The 26,107-nt window shown below is 35.1% G+C and overlaps 2 protein-coding genes across 2 annotated transcripts; both read right to left on the bottom strand.

Annotated features, from left to right (window-relative positions):
- Positions 1-3,571: 3,571 nt before the first annotated feature.
- On the bottom strand, positions 3,572-4,811 carry LOC113274353. The gene is made up of 2 exons (XM_026523763.1): positions 4,289-4,811; positions 3,572-3,770 (listed from the first exon to the last, which is right to left on the bottom strand). Exons 1-2 carry the CDS (start codon positions 4,696-4,698, stop codon positions 3,710-3,712), a joined length of 471 nt encoding a protein of 156 aa, XP_026379548.1. The 5' UTR covers positions 4,699-4,811; the 3' UTR covers positions 3,572-3,709.
- A 15,121-nt stretch (positions 4,812-19,932) lies between these two features.
- On the bottom strand, positions 19,933-23,259 carry LOC113271550 (probable protein S-acyltransferase 7). The gene is made up of 5 exons (XM_026521447.1): positions 22,887-23,259; positions 21,603-21,785; positions 21,088-21,387; positions 20,698-20,931; positions 19,933-20,577 (listed from the first exon to the last, which is right to left on the bottom strand). The coding sequence occupies exons 1-5, from the start codon at positions 22,986-22,988 to the stop codon at positions 20,059-20,061; spliced, it is 1,338 nt and encodes a 445-aa protein (XP_026377232.1). The 5' UTR covers positions 22,989-23,259; the 3' UTR covers positions 19,933-20,058.
- Positions 23,260-26,107: the final 2,848 nt, after the last annotated feature.

The following is a 26,107-nucleotide window of genomic DNA, read 5'->3' as shown; positions in this document are numbered from 1 at the left end:
TAGCGGCTTAATCCTGAGAGTATTCAATTCTGGACAAGGTCTCGGGGTTTTTCTGCATTTGCGGTTTCCTCGTTTACAAAATATTGTCGTGTCATTTACTTTTATGTTCCGCAATTATAATTGTTTGTTATTATAATTTAAAGTAAATTACACAAACGTTAATTCCTATTTTACTTGATAGTAATCGTATTGTGTTTGGTTAAGTCCGAACCTCTTATCAAGTAAACATACTTCGTTGTTATATTGTCTCGATCTCGTATCCATAGACGATCACACGAAGTGTGAACCGATTAGTTGTATTCTCTCGACTCAGTCCATAGACAATCACTTTCGGAGAAAGGACTTATAGGTGGAAATTTTTTAGATTGAGGTATATTTGGGTACCCTCGTCTTTTCAGTTGGTATTAGAGCAGGCAAACACGAAAAGATCTAACAATATGTGTTTGGTGCAATCCAACCTATAAGAAATTGAATCTTATGAATGATTCATTTAACGTAACAGCAGGGTTTGACTACTTCAAAAAATCGTGGTGGAAGACACGAGTGAAGTATGTAATACTCTTATTCCTAATTGTATTAGGAATTGGAATTATGTCTATGTATGTCTTGGGTGACTTACATAATCCTTTGGATCTAATAAAGTTGTATATCATTGTGTTTGTCACTGACTGTGACAATGATACAATTCTATATTAGACAGGATGTATCTTGAAAATGCATAAGATTCCTCTCAAAAATTTTCATTACTATATGAACCATGGCTATTGTGTTCTTGAAAAATCTGGAATCTTAAATATATTTTGGATGAACTACCAAAGTATCTATATGTAAATTTTCAGAACAAAGACTGTCAATATATTGCTATCTAGGATGCGATTTTGGAAAATGTGTAATCCTACAAGGAATGAGTTTTCGGTTAATAATTCTATTAACAACGGATTGCTTCATACACCTCACAACTTTTTTAATGAAGCAGGTGATCTTTTGAAATATTACAGGGATTGTGATTCTAATGGTATTTTTAATAAATATCATATTTTTTTCAAATTTATCTCTGCATACTCTAGTGGAAAATTCTTGAGTCAATTTCAAACGATGTTATCAAATCTTGGTAATAATAGAGTGACTAAGTAGCAGTCAAAAATTTGTATCCGTGAACATATTTTTGGACAAAAGCATAGAATCAATCTGTAATAAAGGTCCAGACCATGAAAAACAGGTTTTCCAAAAGAAATACCTAGATATAAAATCGGAATTGTTCCCCCACAAGTCTTGATTTCCGATTTTGGTAGAATTTCCTAAAGCTTGTTATTTCTGGTTTTTTGATATTTATTCTTCCTATAAGGAGATTTTGGTAGATATCTATTCTTCCTAGTGTTTATGGCAACTTCGTCAATCTCGAGCTTCATCCAAAAAGCAGTTAATTGGCCCATGATTACAAATTTGGAGTCAAATCTCCAATTAGTCTAAAGATCCCAATTTTTATGGTTGCCTGTCATGAAACTTGAACTAATAGCCATCTTAAGTCTAACCACCACAATTTTATAATAGACCATATCTGGAAGGAGAAATTTATGAGTGAAAATCCTTTTATTCCTTTCTCCCCAAATGTGATAGACAAAAGCATTGAAACAGAGTTTACGTATAATGTCAATTCCCTTATCTCCTCTAATCCACACTCACCAGTCGAAATGGTTTTCCTATCATCATGAGTACCTCCTCTAAGCTCCATAAGTAAGATCAGTTTATACCATATTAGAGAAGAAAAACTACACTTGAATAACAAGTGATAGCTATCCTCCAACATTAAGTTACACAAGAAAGCTTGAACCTAGTCTCCCAGCCTTTATTCAAGGAAATCCAAACAAGAAAGCTGTATCTGGTATGCTATAGGGACCAGACAAGACAGTGCCACCCTTTTCTATCCTTATAATGCCTTACAGCATTATAAGTTCTCTCGAGGTTGTACTCTCTCGATTTACCACTCAATTTTAACTATATTTATATCTAAAATAGTGTTGTCCAATGCGTCAGCAAGGTTGGGAGAGGAAAGCCACTTGCTAATTTACTTATTTATTTATTTATTGGTCGGTCAAATAGAAATTCACTGAATAAAAGTATTTAAGAGGGGTATCTTAACCCAATAATTATAACCGAAGAAAAAAATGAGAACCGAAAGGGGATTCGGTTGCCCAAGTAAAAAACTACAAAATAATTACAGAGGTCGGTATAAGGAATTCCATAAAGAGATAACTATATTTGCCGTAAGCCCTATCATTTTTGTGTTCGACTCTGTCCAAAAGAACGCTTGTAATTTGATATCTCTAATAAGGCTTGCAAAAGTTTTCTTTTTGTTACTGAAGATTCTTGCGTTTCGCTCTTTCCATATACACCACTATATAGCAACCGGGATGTTATTTCATATTCGACTAAGTCTTTCATCTCCCCAGTTAAACTTCCAAGCCTTCATAGATGTAGTGACATTAGGATCATATGACCATTGAAAGTGGCAACCTTCAACAAAGTAATCCCATATTCTCCGAGTTCTCCAACAACCATAAAACAAGTGTGAACTCGATTCATCGTCTTCCTCTCAAAAACAACATTCACTAGGGGCATCCATATTTCTTCTTAAAAGTTTATCCACCGTCATTACCCGATCATGAAAAAGAAATTAATTTTATGGGGATATTTATGGCTCCAAACAACATTGATTGGATAATCCGGGTCACCTTGATCCTTGCTTTCCCTTGCACTTGCTAACTATAGCTTTAATGTAGCGTTTGGAATCAAAAATGGCTTGGTAGGAGAATAAGCCAAAAAGATTGCCTTGCCAGAGCCACTTATCATTCCAAAATTTAGTATTTTATCCAAAACCCTCCGCTAGCACCAAAAAAATGGAAATAGGAGCCTTAAAGTGTGGAATGTCTTTATTCTTTAGAAGATTCTTGTACTCCCATTTAGGTATTTATTTATTTGGAACATTTAAAAATCTACTCCCTCCGTACTTATTATATAGGCAGAATTTTAAATTTTACTTGTACCACTAGATAGGCGGATTACTATTTCCAAGATGAATATTTTCATACATATCCTTATTAATGGTACATAGATAATTGGGTTATTAATAGGATAAAGAATAAAACATAAAAAATTATGAATCCAATGTATTTTTCTTAATCTAAGAGAATTTTCTTTCATTGCCTATATAATGTGGTATATAGGAAGTAAGAATTTGGTGCATCATAATTAAGAAAATCAAGATCTTATGGCAAGGGTTTTTACTTCAAAGACATTTGACAATTTTACGCATTACAATAAGGAAACACTTTAAAATCTTCACCACCATTTCGTTACTACTCCCTCTGTATCTATTATATAGGCGGAGTTTAAAAAATTTGTAGTACCATTAGATAGGCGGAGCTCCACTTCCAAAGTTGTTTTTTCCACATACATCCCTATTAATGATGCATGAGTATCATACAATCTAGTTTTACATGTGAGATAGAGATATATAAAATAATATTTGTATTGGAACAACGTAAGGATAAATTTGGAAAGTAGAAGGAAATTTATGAAAACTAAACATTTTTTTATTCCAAGAAAATATTACTTCTCTGGCTAGGTAGGGAGGGAGTATTTAACTTATGATACAATGTTTCACAGCCTCCCATGCAACACATATGTCAAGAACTAATACATAGGATATTCAGAATAGAAAAGACGATGCCGGAGAAAAGGCTTGAACAGTCGAGAAAGACGAAGATCGCCTGTAAAGAAGAAAACATTCATGTCCATCAGTTCAAAAGTTACTTACTTATTTTACGTATTTTCCAATGAAATGTCAAAAGCTATATTTGCACTCAATTGTTGTGATTTGGATGCCTATCCAATTGTCTTTACATGCGCCAATAGCAGAAAAAGAAGAAGGAAATATAAAAATCTATCTTTGTGCACAAAACAATCACTAGGAAATCCATCTTTGTGCACGATATATCTTCTTTTCCACCGATACAAGTTACCACCTATACCAGCGTGCACTAAGGACCTTTTCGCATCCACGGTGTAGGGTCAAACAATGTTTACATTTATCGGGTTATGTATTTATTTATATTTTCTTTTGGCAATGGTGGAATCAGTGTCATTACGAGGATGAAAAAGCTCTCCATATCAAGAAAACTTGGAAGTTTTTCATTTTTTTTGATCGTTTAGTAGCAAGTTTGTCACCAATGATTCAAAGATTACAAGCATATAGGAGTATAGAATTGCATATCCGGCTAAATCGTACCTTAGTTCAACGTGGTTGTTTCCCTTAAGCCGAATATCAGCAATGGAGATGGATCTCCCAACCCCGCTTTTCTCAGATTTAACGGTGTGTTCCTTACCGGTCTCCGCTCCAATCACCATAGTAGGCAGCACAACCTTGTCCTCCATAATTGCACATAGTGATGGCTTCCAGTTGGTGGCGGTAGCAGGAAGCGATTTCGATCCTTGTAGTTTCCTGTGTTTCCAAGCCGAAGGAAGAGAAGACTCTTGGTTGAACAAGGCAACGGTGGTAATGGTAGTTCTGGAAGCTGGAGTGTTGGATGCCCGCATGAGTGAGTGGTACTTTTTTTCTTCTGTGATCACTTGTTTTACAGGCATCACACGCCAACATGAACAAAGTTGTTTTATGAACTTCATTATTACTGTTGACATGAGCAGATTGGAATTTGTCTCTACTTATTATATACCACTCTAATTGTATTTAGTAGTAACATAACGTGAGTTTGTTAAATAGCCCCAGCTTCCGATGCTTGTTTGATTCAATTAAGCAAAGAACGTGTTGCACATAGGTGAGAAATAATTTTTAAAAGCATAGCCACTTGACTCCATCTTATTTTTTAGCCATGTTATTATTATTATTATTTAAGTTTCAGTTTTTTTTTTTTTTATGTATTTTTCTATAAACAAGAAACCTTTTCATTAATAGAAATTCGAGGTTACAATGAATTTAAGATCGAGAAAGAAGAAAATACAAAGTAACAAGGACATACCGTAAAAGTACAATATCGAGAAATCCGATAAGAGAAAGAGAAGGATTGCCGGAGTAAGACATATACAAAAATATAAGTATGAATAAGATTCGATTAAATCGGAGGAAGAATATTTTTTCTCGGAATTAAATTCCAACCATTTAGTTTGTTTTTCTTCTTTAGAAAGATGTGCTCCCAAAGTGATTTGTTCAAATCTCTTGTAACTAGTGATGAAGCTTCCATCGTCAAAGAAATCACCGATGGAGATTTCGTCGCCGGATAAGTTGATGATGAAGATTTTGTCGCCGGAGACAACAAAGATGAAGATTTCGTCGTTGGAGAGCATCACTATTGATCTTAAAACCCAACCCAAGAACCAAGAACCGCCATTAAAGCGAAGATAAATCTGAGTAGATAAAACCATCATAATGGTGTAGATAAGTAGAAAACATGATATTAACTAAGTTAAAACTACCAATTAACTTAGAAAGCAAGAAATAGTGAAGAAATCTGCTCAGATCCGGTCCAAAAAATCATATCTGCGCAGACAAGGGTTGTTGGTGATGATTTTGTTGAAGAAGAATAGGGAGAGAGAGAGAGAGAGAGAGAGAGAAGAATTAGCTATATTATTATACTTTGTGATAAGGGTTTTAGCTGTTTTGCGGAGCAGATGAATCTTTCAACAACACCAAAAGCAGGTAAATGGATTCAGGGGTATCGCCGCAATATAAATAGTCACCTTGGTAATAGTAAAGTTTTTGATAAAGAAAAACTGGCCTCCAATGCGAATGAGAGTGTTAGTAGAGAGGTGAATGAGGAGATTACCTAAATTTAAGTTGTATTTATATATATATTTCTTTAAAATACACTAATTTTAACCATTTTATCCTTTTACATCATTCCCAATGCAAAGGTTAAAATAGTCCTGGATGGAGGTCTTAACTCCAAAAATAAATTTGAGTCATTCAAATTTGTCGAAAAATATAATACTTTGATCTTTTTTGTTTCTTTTGGCTCTAATCATGTCCAATAGACATGATCTTATTTAACAAATACGATTTTATTAGGACAATCTTATTTGGGTTTATATACGTTGCTTAAATTTTGAAACAAATATGATGATATAGACTTAAAATTAAAGTTTTGGAGAAAGTATTTGAAGAAAATTGACACACACTTGTGAGATGGCTTCCACATCTATAGCCCTAATAGCAAGGACCCTAGTAACAAGGGCCCTAATAACAAGTACCATAGTATTAAAGAAGATTGTTTGGCATCAAAAATATTTAACCCTAAGTTGGAATCTTTTGAAGACCTTGACCGTTAGAGCATTCCAGTAGAAAATGTAAAGACACATATGATTTCAGATCTCTATTTATGATAAATTTATTTCCAATAGTTACATCCTACAAGGTATGAGCGATGATATATTAAAGACAAAGGTGTTGAGGAAAGTTTTAGGTTGTGTTTGATTGGATTTAATTCCATGGAATTAGTCATCTTTCCATGAAAATAACGTGTTTTCCATCATTTGATTACACATTGAATTGTGGTCTCATTTATAACAATAAATAAATAAATCATGGTTTTTTCGTATGTTTTAAACTTAATTCCATGCAAAGTCTTTCCTTGCTTTCTCAGGATACTGATTCCATGGAATTGTTTCCTTTTATTGTTTTCAGCACAACCTTAACTTTTTGTTTTGATAAATTCGTGTCAGGCTAGAAGAAGTGAAACAAGATGTCTTTAACTAATAAGGCCTCCCAGTGCCCCTAATGTTTGATTAAGAAAACTAGTAGTTGAGAACATTGATCCAAGTATCATCAATAGAATTTATAGCTCCATCTTTGGCCAGAAGATGTACCACATGATCAACTTATCTATAACGTTGTTTGAAATTGATGCATTCAAACAAAGCCTTCAGATAATTAGTCTCTTGTGTATGCCCCCTCAAACTCCAAGTGGGATTGATTTCATCATTACAAAGTTGGATAACATAAGTTGAATCACTCTCCACTTCTAGTTTGCGATACTCGAAAAATAGCCAATTTGAACCCATTACGAACTGCCCACACTTCTGTCTTATTGGAATTATTTTTTGTAAATATGTTTCCCAAAGCAAGTAATATATTTTCCAGCATCATCGTGAATAACGCCGCCAATACCTTCACAACCAATATCATTAAAGGCATCGTCAGTATTTAACTTATGAAAATTTATAGGAGAAGTTTTCCGAGCTATGTTGATATCCTTAGACCTTGGCCCATGAGAATCTCTATTTTGCATAACAAGATTGTATTCTCCATCAGCTCTGGTAACTTTTGCAAGCAACCAAGTGTCAGAAAATTGAACACTCTCGAGTACAAACTTATTCGTTCAAATTTATATCCACCAGAATAAAAACGAACATATACTAGACGTCCATTCAAGATTGTCAATTTTTCCTTTGAGAGTACAAGATTGTCAACATATACTGCACCCTCTTAAGTTTCTCCAAATAGGCTGCACCTTCATAATAATTGAAAAACTGATTAACAATGGTCTCCAGATCCTTCTATTACACAACTTACACCCAGGATCATCACTAATAACTTTCCTATAAAGAGGTCCATTCATATTGATTTTATTATGAAAAAACTGTCACAAAAAGAATTTAATTTTGAAAGGACACTGGAGTTTCCAAATGATTCTCCACTTCATATTTAAGTTATCCAGATTAGTCATATTTTAACTCAAAAGGTTATACATATTTTTCACATTTACATTACCATCTTTACTACCCTCCCGAATCAGGATATCATTAACACCTGGTCAAGAAACAATAGGAATGACATGAATATAACACATTTGTCTGAGATAAATCCCAAGTGTGGCTGTCATTGTTAATAGCATAACTCATTGAGGGTCAGGCACAGAACTAGCACAAATTCCAACCATAGAGGCTAGAGAATCCTTATTGAAAAGACGAGGGTACCCAAATACACCACAATCTTTTAAATATCAACCTTTAAGTCCTATATTTTGTGTGATTTTCTATGGACGATGTCGAGACAATACGACAACAAGATACTTGATAGACAATATTTACGGTAGTAAAACCGATTGACTATTAGGATCAATGTCAAGTAATTTGGATTAACGCATAATAATATTATTTATTTAATTATAATACTAGTATAACACGCATGCGCGATGCGTCTGCCATTCCATTCGTTCCGTAATTTTATTATTTATGTGTAGTAGCCAACGATCAAAGTCAACACTCGGTCAATGATGAAAATCAATGATCAATGTCAAGTGGTGAAAACTCATTTCAAGCTAAGCTGCAAAAAATAATTACAGCTCAACTCGAATTTTCCATTTAAGAATTTTTCAATCCTAAATTTCCTTTTACATCAAGAATGTGTATTCGTAACTCGTAGTTTTCTAAGACAGGAAGACTTCTTCATTTACAACATTTTTCGTGTATGTTCCCTTTTTTTCTTCTTGCAATGGTGCCTTTAGTCACTAATACTTTCGTAAATTTGTACACGATTCGCCTGCCGTTTCGTTAGAAAAAAGAAAAACTGAACTCTTTATTCAACAATCTTTAAAATTAAATTGCAATTCTACAACAACATGCTGCAACAATTGCACTGAGAAGAGTACAAAATGTTCTGGTTTTTCTTTATCATTTTTTGGCTTCACTCGGATGAAACAATTGTACTGAAATCCATATGCAAACACCATGTCAGAGGGTTCCTTGCAACCTGTAAAACAAAAGATTTGTTATCCTTACTAAAGTTTCTCGAGTAGCTTCCGTGGTTCTAGAAAAACAATATTCGCAAGCATACAACACAATATCAGCAAATCCTATAAACCTATAGTAATACAATATGTGGAATTTTAATCTCTAAAATGCAAGAACATGCATAGTAAGGCAAATACCATTCAACATGTTCAAGTCAAGTACTTCAGTTTTACTAAGATGGATCTCCAAGACAGGCTTACTACGTAATTATAGAAAAGATATTGGATGGTGAAATTCCATTTACTTCGATAATTTACTTCATCTCTTGTTCATGGACTGATGGTCATCAATAATTTACTATACCTAGTGGGAACATTTGGATATAGCTTGGGACCCATGAAATGAACACATTGACTATTTTCATAAACACTGACCTTATTATATTCATTGTAGGGTGTGCAGCCATTTCTATCGCATTTCAAAGGCGATGGTGATGGCATTGCATTTGTTTAGATTATTACCGTTGCATTTCATGTAGACAAAATGAGACCAAAGAGTACTAACAGCCATAAGCCAAGGTAACCCATGCATGCAAATTTAACTACCAAATGAGGTACTACCATTTGGTTCAATTTAAGCTTTTATTTATAGGGGCGACGACCGCCAAATCGAAATTACCGTCCATATAGTTTTGAAAATTTGATAGTTGCAGTTACTTTAAATATATTAGATGGAAATTTATAAATCCCATCGCAAGAAACATGATTTTAAAAATGGTGCGATAATCATCATCTGGCATGAAATATAAAGCACTGTCTGGCAATTTTCAGGAACTTCAATCTCAGGATATTCTACACTGTCGATGCCAATCTCAGACTGTGGTTCTACTCTAATGTAATAAACATGACCATACTACCACCCTTTAATTCAGTCTAACACGTGCGGTGCAATTTGCAATCAGCTAAATTGAGACATTGTCATATTCACTATTTGGCAAGTTCAACCTTAGTTCAACCATGTTGAGACATTCTACTCTATTGACACCTCAATGCCAGTACACTGGTCTATTGATGATGTTCCAAGCACACTAAACTGCTTACTTATTGAATCTGAATTTTGGTTTGTAATAAGAGTGGAGAAACACTGGTTCCTCAAAGTCAGATTCAAAAAGATATCAGCAGCTGTGAACTTATCACCAAAATTGAACTTTAAACATGTTTTTTGTATTAGGAAAATTGACAAACAGTTGAAGTTCATGAATTATGGCGTTCGGCATTTATTGAAAAATTGTCAATTTAACTAAACCAATATTTTCATGAAAAGCCAATCAAAATTAAAGCTTGAATTTCATAAAAACCCATTCAAGCTAAAGTCACTAACTTGAACCTCGCTCCTGATGTCTTCGATTTCTTTGACGTCGTTCTATGTGTGAAAATAAACAAACTATTAGAATACGGGCATCCAAATCAAAACTAATTAGCAATGAGTGGAGAGGACCTGACAATGAATGGAGAGACCCTAAAAGATTATAAATCGCAGGATTTTAGATAACCCAACCATGTGGGACTAATAGTCTCAACACAAACCCATTACTAATTTAAACCTAACAATCAAAAGATAGTCGGCAAAGAGAAAAGAAAGTAAAAGAGAAAAATACCTACCCACTGACGACTTCTAGAGATGGATGAATTAAGTTTTTGCCCCAAACTTAATGGTTCAATCAAGTGAATTTTGAAGCAGAACCCCTAAATCTGGTGAAGTAACTTGTTTCAACCAAACCGAAGCATCAACTCAGGTGAAGTAACCTAAAAAAAAGATAAATCGAAAGAGGGAGCTAAGATTTTGTATGAAGAAGAAAGAGAGTAGAAGGAATTGAGAAAGGAAGAAGCAGAGCGAGAGAACGAAAATCAGAAGTGGTTCTGTAAATCCAATGACATCAATCTGTCTAGTGCCAGCAAAACCCACACCTTTAACTATGAAATTTTTCTCAATTTCATAGTTAATCGAGGAGAACAAAGAAGATTCTTTCGTGGATGAACTACCCTTTCTGACTAAAGGAGAAGAAGTTTTTCTTTTCTTAGATACGAAAGAAAAAAAGATGGAAAAAATGGGAAGGAGAAAACAAAAGATAAAATGGGGACGTCGGGATTTGAACTCTCAGTCATCGTGTCCACGTTTGCAGATAGGCCTGTCAATGGATACCGAGTTTCCGTTAGCCGATACCGATAATCCGTTAGCGGTTACTGCTACCATCCGACATAGCGGTAAACGGATATCCGATACCGATAAGCTAACGGATAATCCCTTCTTAACGTAACGGTAGTGGAACCGTGTATTTCCGTTAGGTTTAGTTCCGTTATCCGCTAACGTGCGTACCGCATAACTGGTTATGCACATTTTCTTTGTACTGCATAACTAGTTATGCACATTTTCTTTGCATCTGATCATAACCTTTGATGCATCTGCATAACTAGTTATGCACATTGTTCTGTACTGCATAATGTCTTATGCATCTGCATAACTGGTTATGCACTTTTTTTTGTGCCACATAACAAGTTATGCACATTTTCTTTGTACTGCATAACTAGTTATGCACATTTTTTTTGGGCCTGCGCCTAAGTTCCCCTTTTTATACGTTATGTATTGTTTGGTTTATCTCATCTCATTCAGTCATTCTTCTGTTCTTCACTTCGACACAACAGAGAAGTTCTCAGAGAGAAAAAGAGAGAAACTACGGATGCTGAATCAAGCATCGTCTTCTCTGCCTTAGAAATCATCATCTTCTCTGTGTGATTACTGATTAGAAATCATCTTCTTTGCCTTAGAAATCATCATCTTACCGGATGGCAGCGGAAAAATATCCGTTATCCGGTAAGTCCAACGTAACGGTAACGTTTTTGAATTTCTTATTTCCGCCGGAAATGAACGGTAACGGATATCCGCTAAATTTTAACGGAAACGGCAGCGGCAGAGCCTATTTCCGTTACGTTAGCATCCATTGACAGGCCTATTTGCAGATCTATCCTCTTTACATTTCTTTTTTTACGCGATTTTAGGAAGAAAAAACAAAAATCCAGAGGGGTATTTTTGTGACCTGAAAAAGCTTCACCAAACAATTGGGTCTTTTATTTATATTAGTAAGATAAAATAATTATAATGCGGAAGTAAAGTAAATAACACAACACAAAATTTTGTTAACGAGGAAACCGCAAATGCAGAAAATTCTCGGGACCTAGTCCAGTTTTGAATACTATTAGAATTAAGCCGCTATACAAAGAACATGAGCCAACTTCGTATAGTTGAGACCAAGTAGACTACCCCTGGATACTTAGTTTCCTCAGTATCCCTGCGTCTTCGACATTTTGGTCACGCACGTGAATCTCAAGACAAAAGTACTATCTCAAGTTACTTTACCCAGTAATGTCTTTATATACTCAACTCTTTTAGGTCGTATTCCAAACAGTAGAGGAACAAAATATGTTTGGTAACCATTTTAATTATCTTTATAGTTATGTTGAGTAATCGACAAAGCTCTTTCGTTTAATCTAATAAACTTCTTTATCGGATAAGCTCAATCTGAATCAGTAACTTAGATTCAGATTCACAACTATCAGATTCGGATACTGAAAAATGCCACCAAATGTTACTGATCAATCTTAATCAGTAACATCCACCTTTACTTCGAAATACATTAAAGTGATGCATAATCGGTACACAAGACAACGAAAATAATAGCTACACATTATAAAACTACCATTAATTGGCGACGCGGCTTAATGATTCTTCACATTAAATATGTTTTATTAGGCAAGCAACAAAACATAATGATGCTTTTGTAAAAAAATATACTTATTGAACAAGAACCTTAAAAAAAATTATTTCTTAGAGATGCAATTTTGTTATGCACCTTTAACCAGCACCTACTATAAGTCTTATTTGTAATTCTACATATAGGAATTTTAGAGATGTTTACTATGTACATATTTTTAGTATATACGTATTTGCAATATATGAATACCGTATAGATGCATCTTTCGGACTTACGATACATATTTAGTTCTCGAGCGATGCCAACTTACGAAAATGCACCATAGTGATGCATTTTAAATCTCGGCCAATGCTCCTAGTCTTATTCGCAATTCCATATCCGAAAATTTAGGACATGTTTCCATGGACCAAGTCCCGCCTCTTTGATGTATTTTTGAGTAAGCTTCATGGCCAAGTGATGCATCCTCGGGTAAGCATCATTTCACACGGTTGCCCAACTTTGGAAGGGACCAAGCACAAGGAAAAAAATAAGTAGCACCGCACAGACAAACTAAAATGCCCAAGCCCATAATAATAACAGCACCATCATATTAGTAGACTCAGACCTGAAATAACAAGCAACGGGCTAACCCAACTAGAATTACCGCGACCTCGACCCAAACTGATGAACAAACCTTAGCCGCGACATCAACTATGTAATTTTACTTCGGTAGTAAGGGACTGATATGTGATTGTATATGTCCTCATGACGATCTAGGAGGTATTACAACCAATAGGTTGCTTTGTTTTGAGGACTTGATTGGATACTTTGTTTGCATATATAACATTAGCACAACAGAATCAACAATATGGATCAAATTAACATTAATCGAACAGGAACAAGTTAGGAAACAAGAGCTACACAGAGCCTTTTTGCTGATAATGTTTGGGATGAGATATGATCCTGTAACGAAGGAATACAAGTGCATTGTGGAATGCTATTGAAACTAATGAGATGGTTTGAGAGGTCTTAACTGGAAGACATAATTCTTGGAGAAGGATTGATTTAGTTGGTATCGATCTCCCACCTCTTTGTCGAATGTATTATTACTATGTCTATGTAGAATTTGTTCATGTGAATGGTTTTATTTATTGGATACATTTTCATTATCACTGGGAAGAACCAAGTTTTATCCAATTCGACGAGTTAAAAGTTCAACAAAATTGACATAATCGACATAGATGGACGCAATGAAAAGTTCAGCACTGGCTATGTGCCAAAACCACTAGCAAAAATGTTGAGTACAGGATTCAGGATTGGTCATGGACTCATGGAAAGTTTAGCATGTCTTATGCTTCAAAAAAAAAAAAAAATTAAGCATGTCTTGATTTGCAAGTAACTGTTTCTTGAATCGAATATACCAAGTTTTGATATTACTATATATCTATAACCTTGTGGGTTATAAATGTTATATAATTTTTTTAGTTTCAACGGAAAACTTTAGCATAAGATGAATAAGCATAAAAGAGGAAGAAAAGAGGAACACATAGTAATATGAAGTGTATAAAACAAAAGAAAACTTTTTTTACTTTTTTTTTATATTACTTTTTTTTTTTTTGATGAAGTTGTCAACACATAGTTAGAAAAGAGGAAGAAGGTATAGCCTAAGATGATTAAGCATGGCAAGTGTATAAAACAGAAGCAACAGAAAAAGAAGAAACAAAAGCAACGGAACCAACACAAGAAAAAACTAGAATTAGCTCGCGGTTATCTAGAAAAACTAGTTAGTGAGATATCCCCAGTATTATCAGATGTTCCCGAAGGGATAGTTTGTGAGGTATTGAGTAGACTTCATGCGAAATCATTAATGAGGTTCAAGTGTGTGTGCAAGCATTGGAAATCAATAATCCAGAATGATGACTTCTTCGTTGATTTACACTTATCTCGTTCTAAAGCAATTTCGCTTTTGCGTATCGGGTCGCTAAAGTCTGTAAGGTCTTTGATATCAATGGAGTTACTTTTTCCGTCTAAACAAGATGGGCGTGTAGCTCCAGCAGTCGGAGCCATATCTGCATGGAAATACTCATTTCCATGGAAACACCCCTTTCCAGAAGAGAAATATAGTTTTTATACCGTCGACGGGTTGATTTGCGTCATGGACTTGATTAAATACTGTCTTTGCATATATAACATTAGCACCAGAGAATCAACGCCATGGATCGGATCAGCATTTACAAAAAAACCAGCAAGAAGAACAAAGGTACGTTTTTCTATCTAGTCTTGGTTTGGGATATGATCTGGCAACAAAAAAAACATAAAGTGATGGTAATTTGGTGTACCCGAACTAAGGAGCCGGGTATTGTAATGAGAACTTTGTTGTTTAGTCCACCAAATCCGACCCGGGTTAATGGCTAGTTCAGCGGGAAACGATATTTACTCGCTAGTCCAAAAAATGTTTGAAAAGAGTAAAATTGCTCTGCCAACCCTAACATATAGTACTATGTAAAAACCTCTTTTATGCTCTCCATAAGCATCACTACATACCAATATGTGTTATGTTATGTATTAACTAGTATACTAGTATGTTACTACTAGTAACATATATTACTACATATTAATATGTTATGTATTGACACTACATATTAATATGTAGTATCAATATGTTATGTATTGATACTATCATGTATTAGTACTACATACCAATATGTGTTACGTATTGATACTACATATCAATACTGTTATGTATTGATACTACATATGTTACTACCAGTAACATATGTTACCAGTATAGTACTAGTAATACTAGTTACTACTAATATACTAGTATGTTATTACTACTAACATATGATATTATATATGTTACTACATATTAATATGTTATGTATTGATCAAGAATATAAAGCATAGTATGGATAACTTAGTCTAGATAAAGAGCGTTCATGATGCATTTTGTGGAAAACTAAATCCATGGTTGTGGGTTGCTCTAATTAAAATTAATCATTATGAGTGTTTTATTAGTTAATGTCTCATTAATCTCTCATAATGAATGATTTATTAAAATTTTCATCATTTAATGTCCTCTTAATTAATCTAATAAATATGTATTTTTACATTAATAAATAATTTTAATAAAAATTAGATCAATAGAAATTAATGGTTATAGTGGAAGAAGTAGTGGCTGGTAGAAGAAATGGTCGTGGAGGCGATTATATCAGCGGTGGTGGAAAAAATAATGTTGATGGGTGGTTTTATAGTGGTGGATAGTCGTAGACATTATTAATTCTGTATATTTACAACACAGAAAAAAAAAAAGATGTAGTTGGTCATCACGATCGAAAAAACATATATCATATTTTGAGGATGAGACCATACCATTTAGAAAAAAAAATTATCATAACCACCGGGTCACCTAAATGGAACCCTGCTACCTTTAGTGCCTGGTTGTATAAATTATGGTGCTAACTGCTAAAATAAAATTGATTGCAATGTAACCGAATATACAAGAAGTAGTGGCTGGTAGAAGCAATGGTGGTGGTACCGATGAGTGGTTTTATAGTGGTGAATAGTCGTAGATATTATTAATTTTGTATATCTACAACACAGAAAACATTGTATTGTGAAAGATGTAGTTGGTCATCACAATCGAAAAAAACATATATCATATTTTGAGGATGAGACCATACCATTTAGAAAAAAAATTATCATAACTGTCGGGTCACCTAAACGGTACCCTGCTACCTTTAGTACCCGGTTGTATAAATCATGGTGCTAGCTGTTTGTTCGACCAGAATATATAACCATAAAAAATATAACGGAATAAATTAATTAACGACCTAAGTTTGTCGGGCCAAAACTTTACTCATGATGTTTGTGATTCAAAATTAGAAGTAAGACAAACGGCCAACGGGAGATAGGTGGTGGTTGTAATGGAGAAATAAATGGTATTAGATGGCTTTGTAGTGGTGGCGACGGTTGGTGAGTAGCAATAGGCTATGTTCATTTTGTGTCGCTAAAAAATGGATAACATTATAAATTAAAAGTTGTGGTTGATCGTCTTATTAGTAACATAAACTCTGTTAAAATACATGAAAGATCAAAAAAAACAAAAAACCATAAAATGTCACGTTATATAATTACAACAAACAAATGGGCACAAGTCAAAATCAATAGACAAAAATTACTTATTATCGAGATGTATCGTTATGGTAAGGGTTGTACCTTAGCTATGTATACTTTTTGCCTATTTCTTTTTACTGTATTATAAAATGAAGCTTCGGTAAGTTAGCAAAGATAAAGATCAGTCATGATTTTTCTTCCCAATTGGTAAATTCACGGTTTCGGTCGATCCCATGAATACACTCTTTAATTGGGAAAAATTCATTACATATTCTCTTATTCCCATCTCAAAAGTCTAAATCAAAATGAAAAAATTTGGTCAACTGAAAATAACAAACCTACTCTCCCATAAAACTGAACAATTGATTCTCTCGCTCACATTCGGTAGGATGGGTGGGTTTGAAAGCTCTAATTCCTTACTGTGGAGCAAATGAAATCAGAAATAAAGTTGGGAAGGGAGATAGATTGCGGAGAGGAAAAAACCCAAATCCGAGAGTATAGTTCCGAAACGTACATCTGTGACGAGTTAAACTACTCTGAGCTTACAACATCTGAGAAAATCCTTTCTTTTTTACATGGTTTCATATTTTTGGGGTTTCTATCATTTTCTTAAACAAAGCATGGACAACTTAGCTTAGGTAAAGGACGGTGAGGATTCAGTTTTAGAAAAGCTAAATCTATGGTTGTAAAATGATAAATTTAATTAACTTTCTATTATAAATATTTTATATAATAAATGTTTCTTTAATTAATCAAACAAATATATTTTCATTAATACTGAACATAATAAATTTATTTTATATTAAGTCAATAGGTATTAATGGTGGTTGTGATGGTGGGCGGGATGGTGGATCAGCGGTGGGGATAATGGTGGTGGGTGATGGTGAGAATGGTGAAGTGATGACGTTAATGGTTGTGGTGGTGGAAGAAGTGGCAGTGGGATGAGAAAGGTGTATTAAGGTTGATAAATTATTTAGTTACCCTTGGTTAAATTTTTTATATTTTTTATTTGATATTAGTTTTTAAAAGATAGAGTTTAGACAACTTAGGCAAGATAAAGGGCGTTCTGAATTCATTCTTGGGAAAGCTAGATCTACCGGTGTAAAATGATCAGTTTAATTAACTTTCAATACTAAATGTTCTTTATAATAAATGTTTCTTTAATTAATCAAATAAATATATTTTCATTAATACAGAACATAATAAATTTATTTTATATTAAGCCAGTAGGCATTAACTGTGGTTGTGATGGTGGGCGGGGTGGTGGATCAGCGATGGGGATAATGGTGGTGGTTGTTGGTGAGAATGGTGGAGTGATGACGTTAATGGTTGTTGTGTTGGAAGAAGTAGTGGTAGTGGGATGAGAAAAGTGTCTTAAGGCAGATAACTTATTTAGTTACCCTTGATTAATTATTTTTTTATTTGATATTAGTTTTTTTTTTTTAAATTAAAATAAACATCAAAGGACAAATTTTTTTAGGGAGAAGATAAATCAATAATTGTAGTTTTAAGATTTGTCGGATCGGGGCAGGAAAGAAGATAAAACCTACAAAAAAACAATTGATCATATACAAGGCTACACGCGATTCAACTGCAAATGATTTAGTTTCTCATATTTCTCTTTATTCCCATTTTTTGTCATGATATCTGTTTTCTGTCATTTCTCCTCGACTTCATGTGATTATGCATGCGTGAGAAATAGTTCATGGTAATAGGTGAAGAGAGAAGATAAGTAGATAAGAAACAAAATGAATCAAGAATTATAGATTATTAAACTTTAGGAAAATGAATAAACACAAATCTATATTAAATTTGGAATAATATATATCACCAAAGGGAGAAAAGTAATTTATGAAGCTAATAAATTTAGTGATTGATTTTGAAGTAATTTCGTGTTTTTAGTTTTGTTACAAATTTAGTGAACGACCTTTGATGATTTATTTATTTTCGAAGTAGGGACACTACTTTGTTTTGAAGAAGTGAATGAAGCAGTGTTCTACTACCCATAGGCCTATAGGATTTTCAGGGGTTGGTTAACCATTAACTATGTTTGTCCCAAAGGATTGACATAATATTAATAGATTTGAGGCTAAGGACATGTTTATTAACCAACACCTCAAAAACATTTAAACTTGGATCGACTGGATTGATTTTTCGCAAACAGTTATGATATATATGAAACGATGGATATATTTGAAATACATATCCTTTCCCGTGCCGTAACGGCACGGGTTAAGCCCTAGTACTACATATGTTACTACGTATTAACATATGTATTGGTACTAATTAGATCTGGAAGGGTGTTTTAGGCATTTAAAAAACACACTTTATAATCTCCACAAAGTCTTCGGACCAATGAGTAAATAATCTGGTCCAAAAACATGTTTTTGGACTAGCGAGTAAATTAGTTTCACGGGTGGACTAGCAATTAACTGGGTCATGAAAACCTGGATTAAACACTAATTCCTACGTTGTAAATTATGAGCTGGATTGCGAGGTCTTGACCGTGAGACATAATACATGGAGAAGGATTGTCGACGTCCCACCTCTTGGCAGAGATTGCGGCTACTTGGAATCTGTTCATGTGAATGGTTTTATCTGTTGGCTGCATTATCGCTATGACTCCAATGAAGAAGATGCATGTATTATTCAATTCGAGGTTGGCAGTGAAAAGTTTAAGAAAATAACCTTACTGCTTCCTCATCCAATCTTCTGATAACTTCTCTATCGTCTTAGACTTATCGACATGGATGGCCTGCTAGCTATTTTAGCTTTGGGGACAACATCAACAAAGATGTATAAATTGTATCAACAAAACAAGGAAAGCAACTCTGGTACTAGTAGTGCTGCAAGTAGTCTTAGTTGTAATTATTATTGCAGGGAAAGAAAGACCTTATCAAACCCGCCTTTTCACTGTCAACCACCATGGAACCTTAGATATCAACACGTTCCAGGAACAGACTTGTTTTTCATGGGGAGATGCACATACGATCATTTCTCATTGTCTTATTACAACTGGAAGATCGAAAGTTACAGCAATTGCGAGATTGATTTCGCAACCTCACCATCGTTCTATTACTACAACCGGAAGAAGAAGAGTTACCGCAGTTGCAGGCCTTACTTTGAAAGCTTCTTATTATTTAAGAACATGGAGGATGTTATTTTCACTCCAAATCTTTTCCCTGTGAATTAAGTAAGTATTCCTAAGATTTTTTACTTTTTTTGCATTATTTTGCATCATCTTAGACTCGAATTATCTTTGTCTTTATGGCATTGGTGGTACCATATTAGCAGTTATATCCACTAATTAGAACATGTACCAATGCTTTGTAAACCAAATATTCATTGAAGAAGAAGGAAAAATAGAGCAAAGTCCCCGAGAAAAAAATAAACTCACACTAACACAGAGTATCGATTTCTTTTACAGCCTATGTTCACAGTCTAAAAGATTATCGGTTACCACCTGTTGTGCTGCCACTGCTATGTCGGTTTGATTCGCCAACTCCAGCTGCAGCCAAAGCAAGAACTTCGGGGGATATTTCCCAACTTCCGCTTTTCCTTCCCCAACTAGATCGCCTGGGATGCGTTGGAGCACGCCCCTCAATGTTCTCAGTAGGTAGTGTCCGACTTAAATCGGGAGAGGCATTCCCAAATCCATTATCTTTGTCATGTCCATCAGTGTTACTAAGACGCCCCTCAAATTCGTCTAATCCAGCCCCAGCTTCTGCCCATCCTGCTTTCCTACCCATTTCTATATCTCCTACAGCTTTTCCCATATTTGGACTAATGAAACCCCCACCACTCACTGTTCTTGGGGGTAAGCTGGACTCTTGAGGCACCATATCCCTGAATTTATTCTTAGATGGAGCTATGCTATTGCAGAATGTATCCTTAAAGTTATTAGCTACTCCTTTGTTGTATGGGTTTACTCTCCGATCATATCGGTATCTGAAGTTCTCATAGGTAGTCTGCCAGCCAAACAAAAGCGAAGAGATAAATACTGGAGCCACCATACAGTATCAATACCTTTAAAGAGTTTCTATATTGAATTTTCACCGAAAGACTCGAGTGGAGCAGATCATAGTTACCTGGTTTGTACTTATGAGATACAAATGGAAGACGGTGAGACCACCAACAAACCAGACTGATATGAAGGTGTAAATTATCAGCACTATGGACGCAGGAGTCTTGGTCATTGCTTTCCAGACAGTAATTTGCTCCGCATCCATAATCCTCTTTATGTATACCCAGCAGAATCCAAAAACATATACGCAAAGAAGAGTTGTGGAGAAAATAAACATGAAGAAGAATCGGTAATTCCTCTGCACATGTAATAAAGTTTTAGGTCAGACGTGCAGTATAGTAAAGCCTAAGGAAACAGGTCAATCGTTTGCAAGAAAGAAGATGATGCTCATAATGAAATAACGCATGTTGCCAAACTTCACATAATGTTTGAAATGTATGTTGCCTCCACTTACCAGTCCAATACACTGTCCAACCCAGGGGCAGTGGTGGTCAAATCGTTCCACACAGTTATTGCAGATTGAGCAGTGTGAGCAGCGTGGAGGTCTATACAGCATGCAGGTATCACAGTACTTGACCTTTACAACGACCCCATTCGCCAGTGTAACATCTTTCATTCGAGGCAAACGTAAATGAGGGGTTTGTCCACCCCCAACTTCGGCATTCCCGTCAAAGCCTTCTGGCTCTGGAGGGTGTGCATTGCGAGGTATAATACCAGGATCTCTTCCAGACGTAAGCAAAAGAAGAGCTAAATCCTGTAACAAATATCAGCACATTCTGTCTTAAATATCAGCAAATTAACACAACAAACAAAAGCCAAAAAAAGGTTATGAAATTAATTATACATGTTTTCCAATGATCCAACTCCACGAGTCATTTTTATAGTCATGGGCAAGAAATTACATAAAATGAACTCAGGTTTGTCATGGATGGGGGAAACATAGGATATTCAGATAGAGAGAATACTCACATATAATGTGAATGCCACAGCAACCACCATGATTGATATTCCAAGGTGATGTGAATAAACATTCATTAGCTTTTTGGCAACAAACACACAGAACACTGCTACAGGTGCTGCAATGAGGAATATAGTCAACGCCACTGATCTCACATCCGGTCCAAATATAAACCTCCCTTGGAGAAAAAATCTCTGCAAAATACCAAACAAATTTATTGCATAAGATCGCCTGACTTAATATTATGACCACATTCCCCCTAAATAGCTGCCCAGTGAAGACACTGAAACAGTTAATATGTGTTTTCTGCTCCTGATGTGCTTTAAAGCATGCATTTTCTACTTCGCATTATAGTTTCCAAATAAATTAGATTGATTAAACGCCAACCAAAATAATCCTTTAAATCAAACACCATTAAAGAAAAAGAGAGTATACCAAGTACGGAAAAAAGGACAGCACAAAAACACTGAAGAGAAAATGCCAATAAATCTACTATATATGGACAATGAACTGCATGCTTATCTACTCCAATGCGCTAGTTCATTAAAAACCGAAAGAAATTGCAGTTCAATGTGATGTTTAGCCCACTGTATTGGCATGGCAAGTAGTATGATCAAAAGAACATTTCAATAGCAGTTTAATAAAAGAAAGGAACACAGGCAAGCACACATAGCGCTCCCAAGAACTTAAACGACGGAACTACATTTTGCTTTCTCTCTGCAGCATTTGGAATGATTTGAGCTAAACAGATTAGACAAGATTTCTTTCATCAGATCTAATACAAGTCCCTAATTTCTAGAGCTACCATGAATCGCTTTTGCATTATGTAAATTGGCAAAAATGTAGAGCTACAAAGTGATGGAAATATAAGTAAATGTTCGAGCTCAACTACACAGGATTAGCTTCCTATCATTAGTAATCAACATACTAACAACAACCCCATTAATTTGAAACCAAGTAATTACTACAACTAAACTTTTCCACATGATAAAATCTCAAAATTTTATCCACCAAGTTTGAATTCCCAAAACCACATAAAGAACACATTCAGCATAGCAAATACGGAAATTTTACCACAGTTTACAGAGAAACAAATTGAACCCAGAATTCATAATTGTTATTGAAACTGAAAAAAAAAATCCAAAATCATCTCAATTCTGTAATTCATATGATTAGATTCCCATAAAATAAGAAACCAAAAAAAAAAAACCTTTTTCTAAAACAACAGAGAGAAGCAGAAACGAAACAGGATGAGAATGAGAATGAAATGGTCTTCATCTTCTACTAGTACTTACATTGTTTCCTTTCCAGGTCTGATAAACCCTAGGTGTGTCCATTCCATTAGTAAGTCCTCTTGGATCTGATCCCTGAGGAGGTGGAGGAGGAGCTGAATACATCTCTATGTATCTATCTATCCAGTGCTTGATCTTTTTTCTATACAGTTTGAGAAAAAGTGATTCCTTTTTTTGAAGGGTATTTTTTAATTTTTTTTCAGTAGTAGAAAGAAAGAGAAGCTTGTTAAGGAAAGTTGTTGTTGTTGTTGATATTAACGGCTACTTTCTCGTCTTCCTTTTTCTCAGAAAAGAAATGCTGAGTAGCGCTGATTGGATTTCTCCTCCTCCACCACCACCACCACCTCCTCCTCCTCCTCCCATAACTCTCTCTCTCTCTGGTTTTGATTTCTACAACTAAAATTAAAAAAACAAAGAAGGCTGCTTTACAGGTAAGTTGTGGTGGTGACGTGGCAGACACCCATTAGGCTAACAGTAAGAGAGAAGAAGTCTGAAAACTCATAGGTAGAGGTAGAGGTAGACAGACAAAGAAATTGACACTCACCACCACTCCTATAAAGGGTATAGAGAATAGACTCACTAGGCCCTGTAGGCTACTTCTTTTGTTTTTCAGTATTTCCTGATTCACCCCTCAGGTTCTATCTGTCCAATGTGTGGTACCACCAATTAGAGGCAGCTGTCAACCTTATTTATGGAAGGCTTTGCTTTTAAAAGAATTTGGTCTGCATAAGACACTAATCTAGCCTCAGTGACCGCTAATACCGAGTTTCACCAATGGCTTCACAATTTGTTTGTTGCAGATCGATTTTTGACTAATATGAAATAAATTTATTTATGACTGTGAATGAGTTATTTTATTTCCATCAATGACTTTACCACCGTAAGGTCCAAATAGCCCCTCTATAGAGATTTGGAAACCACCCGTCTCACTAAACTTGGATAAGGGTTGTTCATGATCGGTTTTGGTTCGGTTCTAAAAATCTAAACCAAACCAATTAATTAACCATTGGTTCGGTTTTTAAATGGTTTTAGCCGGTTTCGGTTTGTTCTATTGGATTAACGGAAAACCGACTGTTCTTAAACTGACAGTTCAAATATTTTAAAAAAATAACAGTTGAATTTTTTTAACCTACCTGCAGAATGTAATTAACACACAAACGTAGTTCATAACTCAAGTTTAAAAGCATAGTCCAAAACATAAACATTATAGATTCAAAATACATAAACTCCGAGCTCTGCATGCTCCAAATTCATAACTCAGTTGAAGATTCTGGCGAATGCCGACTGGAGACGAAGAAAAGAAGAAGAGAAAATGAACTCGTCTGGGATAAGGATAGAACTTAGGTTTACAAAGAGTGAGATGGACGGGGTAGATTAAATCTATCTGATTTTAATCAACGGCCTATACTTATCGATTTTCCATTCGTTTTTGGTTCGGTTTTCAGATCAAACCAAAACCGAACCAGTAATGTCGGTTTCCAATTTTCTTTACCATAACCAATCCATTAGTAAATGGTTTGATTCGGTTTTTTCCTAATCGGTCAGGCTCCGGTCGAAAACCATGTTCAACGCTAACTTGGATACCTCTTTTATTAATTTTGGCGAACCCAGTACTCAATTTTGCTTGTGAAAAATGAAACCATGTCATTTTAAAGCATGCTGGCAATTCGGAATACGACATACGTACAGAACGACAAACGTACGAGTATTATACGGATTCGTGAAAATCAAATTCGGTCAAAAATCCGGTCAACGGTTCGTGATTCGGGAGTAATACGGAACGAGATACGTACGTGTATAATTCGTTTTTGAGATACTAATTCGGTGCTCAAAATTCGGCTATGTTATATTATATGAAAACAACTTTTACACCGGATAATAGGTAAAAATTATGACGAAACTGTATATATTTGTAGTATATGGAAATAGACCAACAATCAACGCAGAGCCCAATGGTTCTAGGTTAGTCTATTAACCTAGAGGTCATGAGTTTGATCCTCTCCTATGCCCTAAATTTTTAAACTTTAAAATACTTACGCCCAACTCACCACCAGGTGTCCGTAGTGTCCGGGAAGCTCATAACAGACGCGTACCATGTTCGGTGTTACAACAATTCGCCAAACGAACGCGGATTAATGCGGGAACGAACAATTCGCGAATAATACGCGTATTATTCTGCGAATTACTAACTAGGTGCTGGTCAAGGGCATTATAACTTGCATCGATTTTGACAGAGCAAGAGCTCATGAGAAGCAATCCCAAGTTGGCAGTGGGGCCCATGCTGGCCCCTCAAATGGGTATCTACTTGTGGGTGGTACTCGTATGCGAATCCAAAAGAACAACAGTCACATGCCATATCAAAATCAATCTATAACATTATCCCTTTGATCGCAAATAACAACAACAATCACAATGGCCTTAGACTCTGAGAGAATGTACCAAGGTCCCATCCCATCATACAGATTTCAAGAAAGGACTTAAAAATGTTAAAGTTTGAGGACGAGAAAGGTAATTTGGCAAGTTAATGATGGAGTGGTGTTTTTGTAATTATGTAGAACAGTTAACCTTTAGCACTCTCTGTATGTATGCTTTATGCAGAGAGAAAGCTGCTTCGTTGATCGTGCATAGTACATTGACGCGGTCTAACCTCTACGTTAACAGCTTTTTCCACATCAATTTTTTTATTATAAATCGACAAGTGCTTGTCAAATCTCCTTTTACTTAGGTAATTACATAATACATCCTAGTAACTCCAGTTTTTAAGGCATACCCCTATCATTGTCTTCAAATACTTGGCCTTTTGTTACTTGGGGGAGGACTTGTTGTTTGGGGGAGTGGAAAAACACGATGGAGGACTCCAATTTTTTAACCACAAGCCTGTTATAGGTGCGGCATGGTTTATTAGAGGGACGGCGTTTTAATAAGATAAAAAGGATCATTACATGATAATTTAAGTGTTCCTTATTCATAAAAAAACGGAAATGACAAATTAACTCTTACATAGTTTAGTGTTGACAATCTAGTTTAGTGTTAATGATTAAGTTTCACTTCAATTAACTCTAAATCAAAACAAAATCAGATTGTATAGTTTAAAAAGAAAATCCATTTTCTTTTTACATTTTCAGAGTTAATTACGGTTAGAATTTTGCTCGTAATCAACCGTAAATCTTAGTTATGGTTCGTAAAAGATGAACTACCAACCGTAACTGGTTAAATTTGAAGAA

The sequence above is a fragment of the Papaver somniferum genome, chromosome 4 (genome assembly GCF_003573695.1).
Source record: "Papaver somniferum cultivar HN1 chromosome 4, ASM357369v1, whole genome shotgun sequence".
NCBI lineage: Eukaryota > Viridiplantae > Streptophyta > Magnoliopsida > Ranunculales > Papaveraceae > Papaver > Papaver somniferum.
The sequence above is the reverse complement of the archived record's forward strand: the minus strand, read 5'-3'. Positions and strand labels throughout refer to the sequence as shown.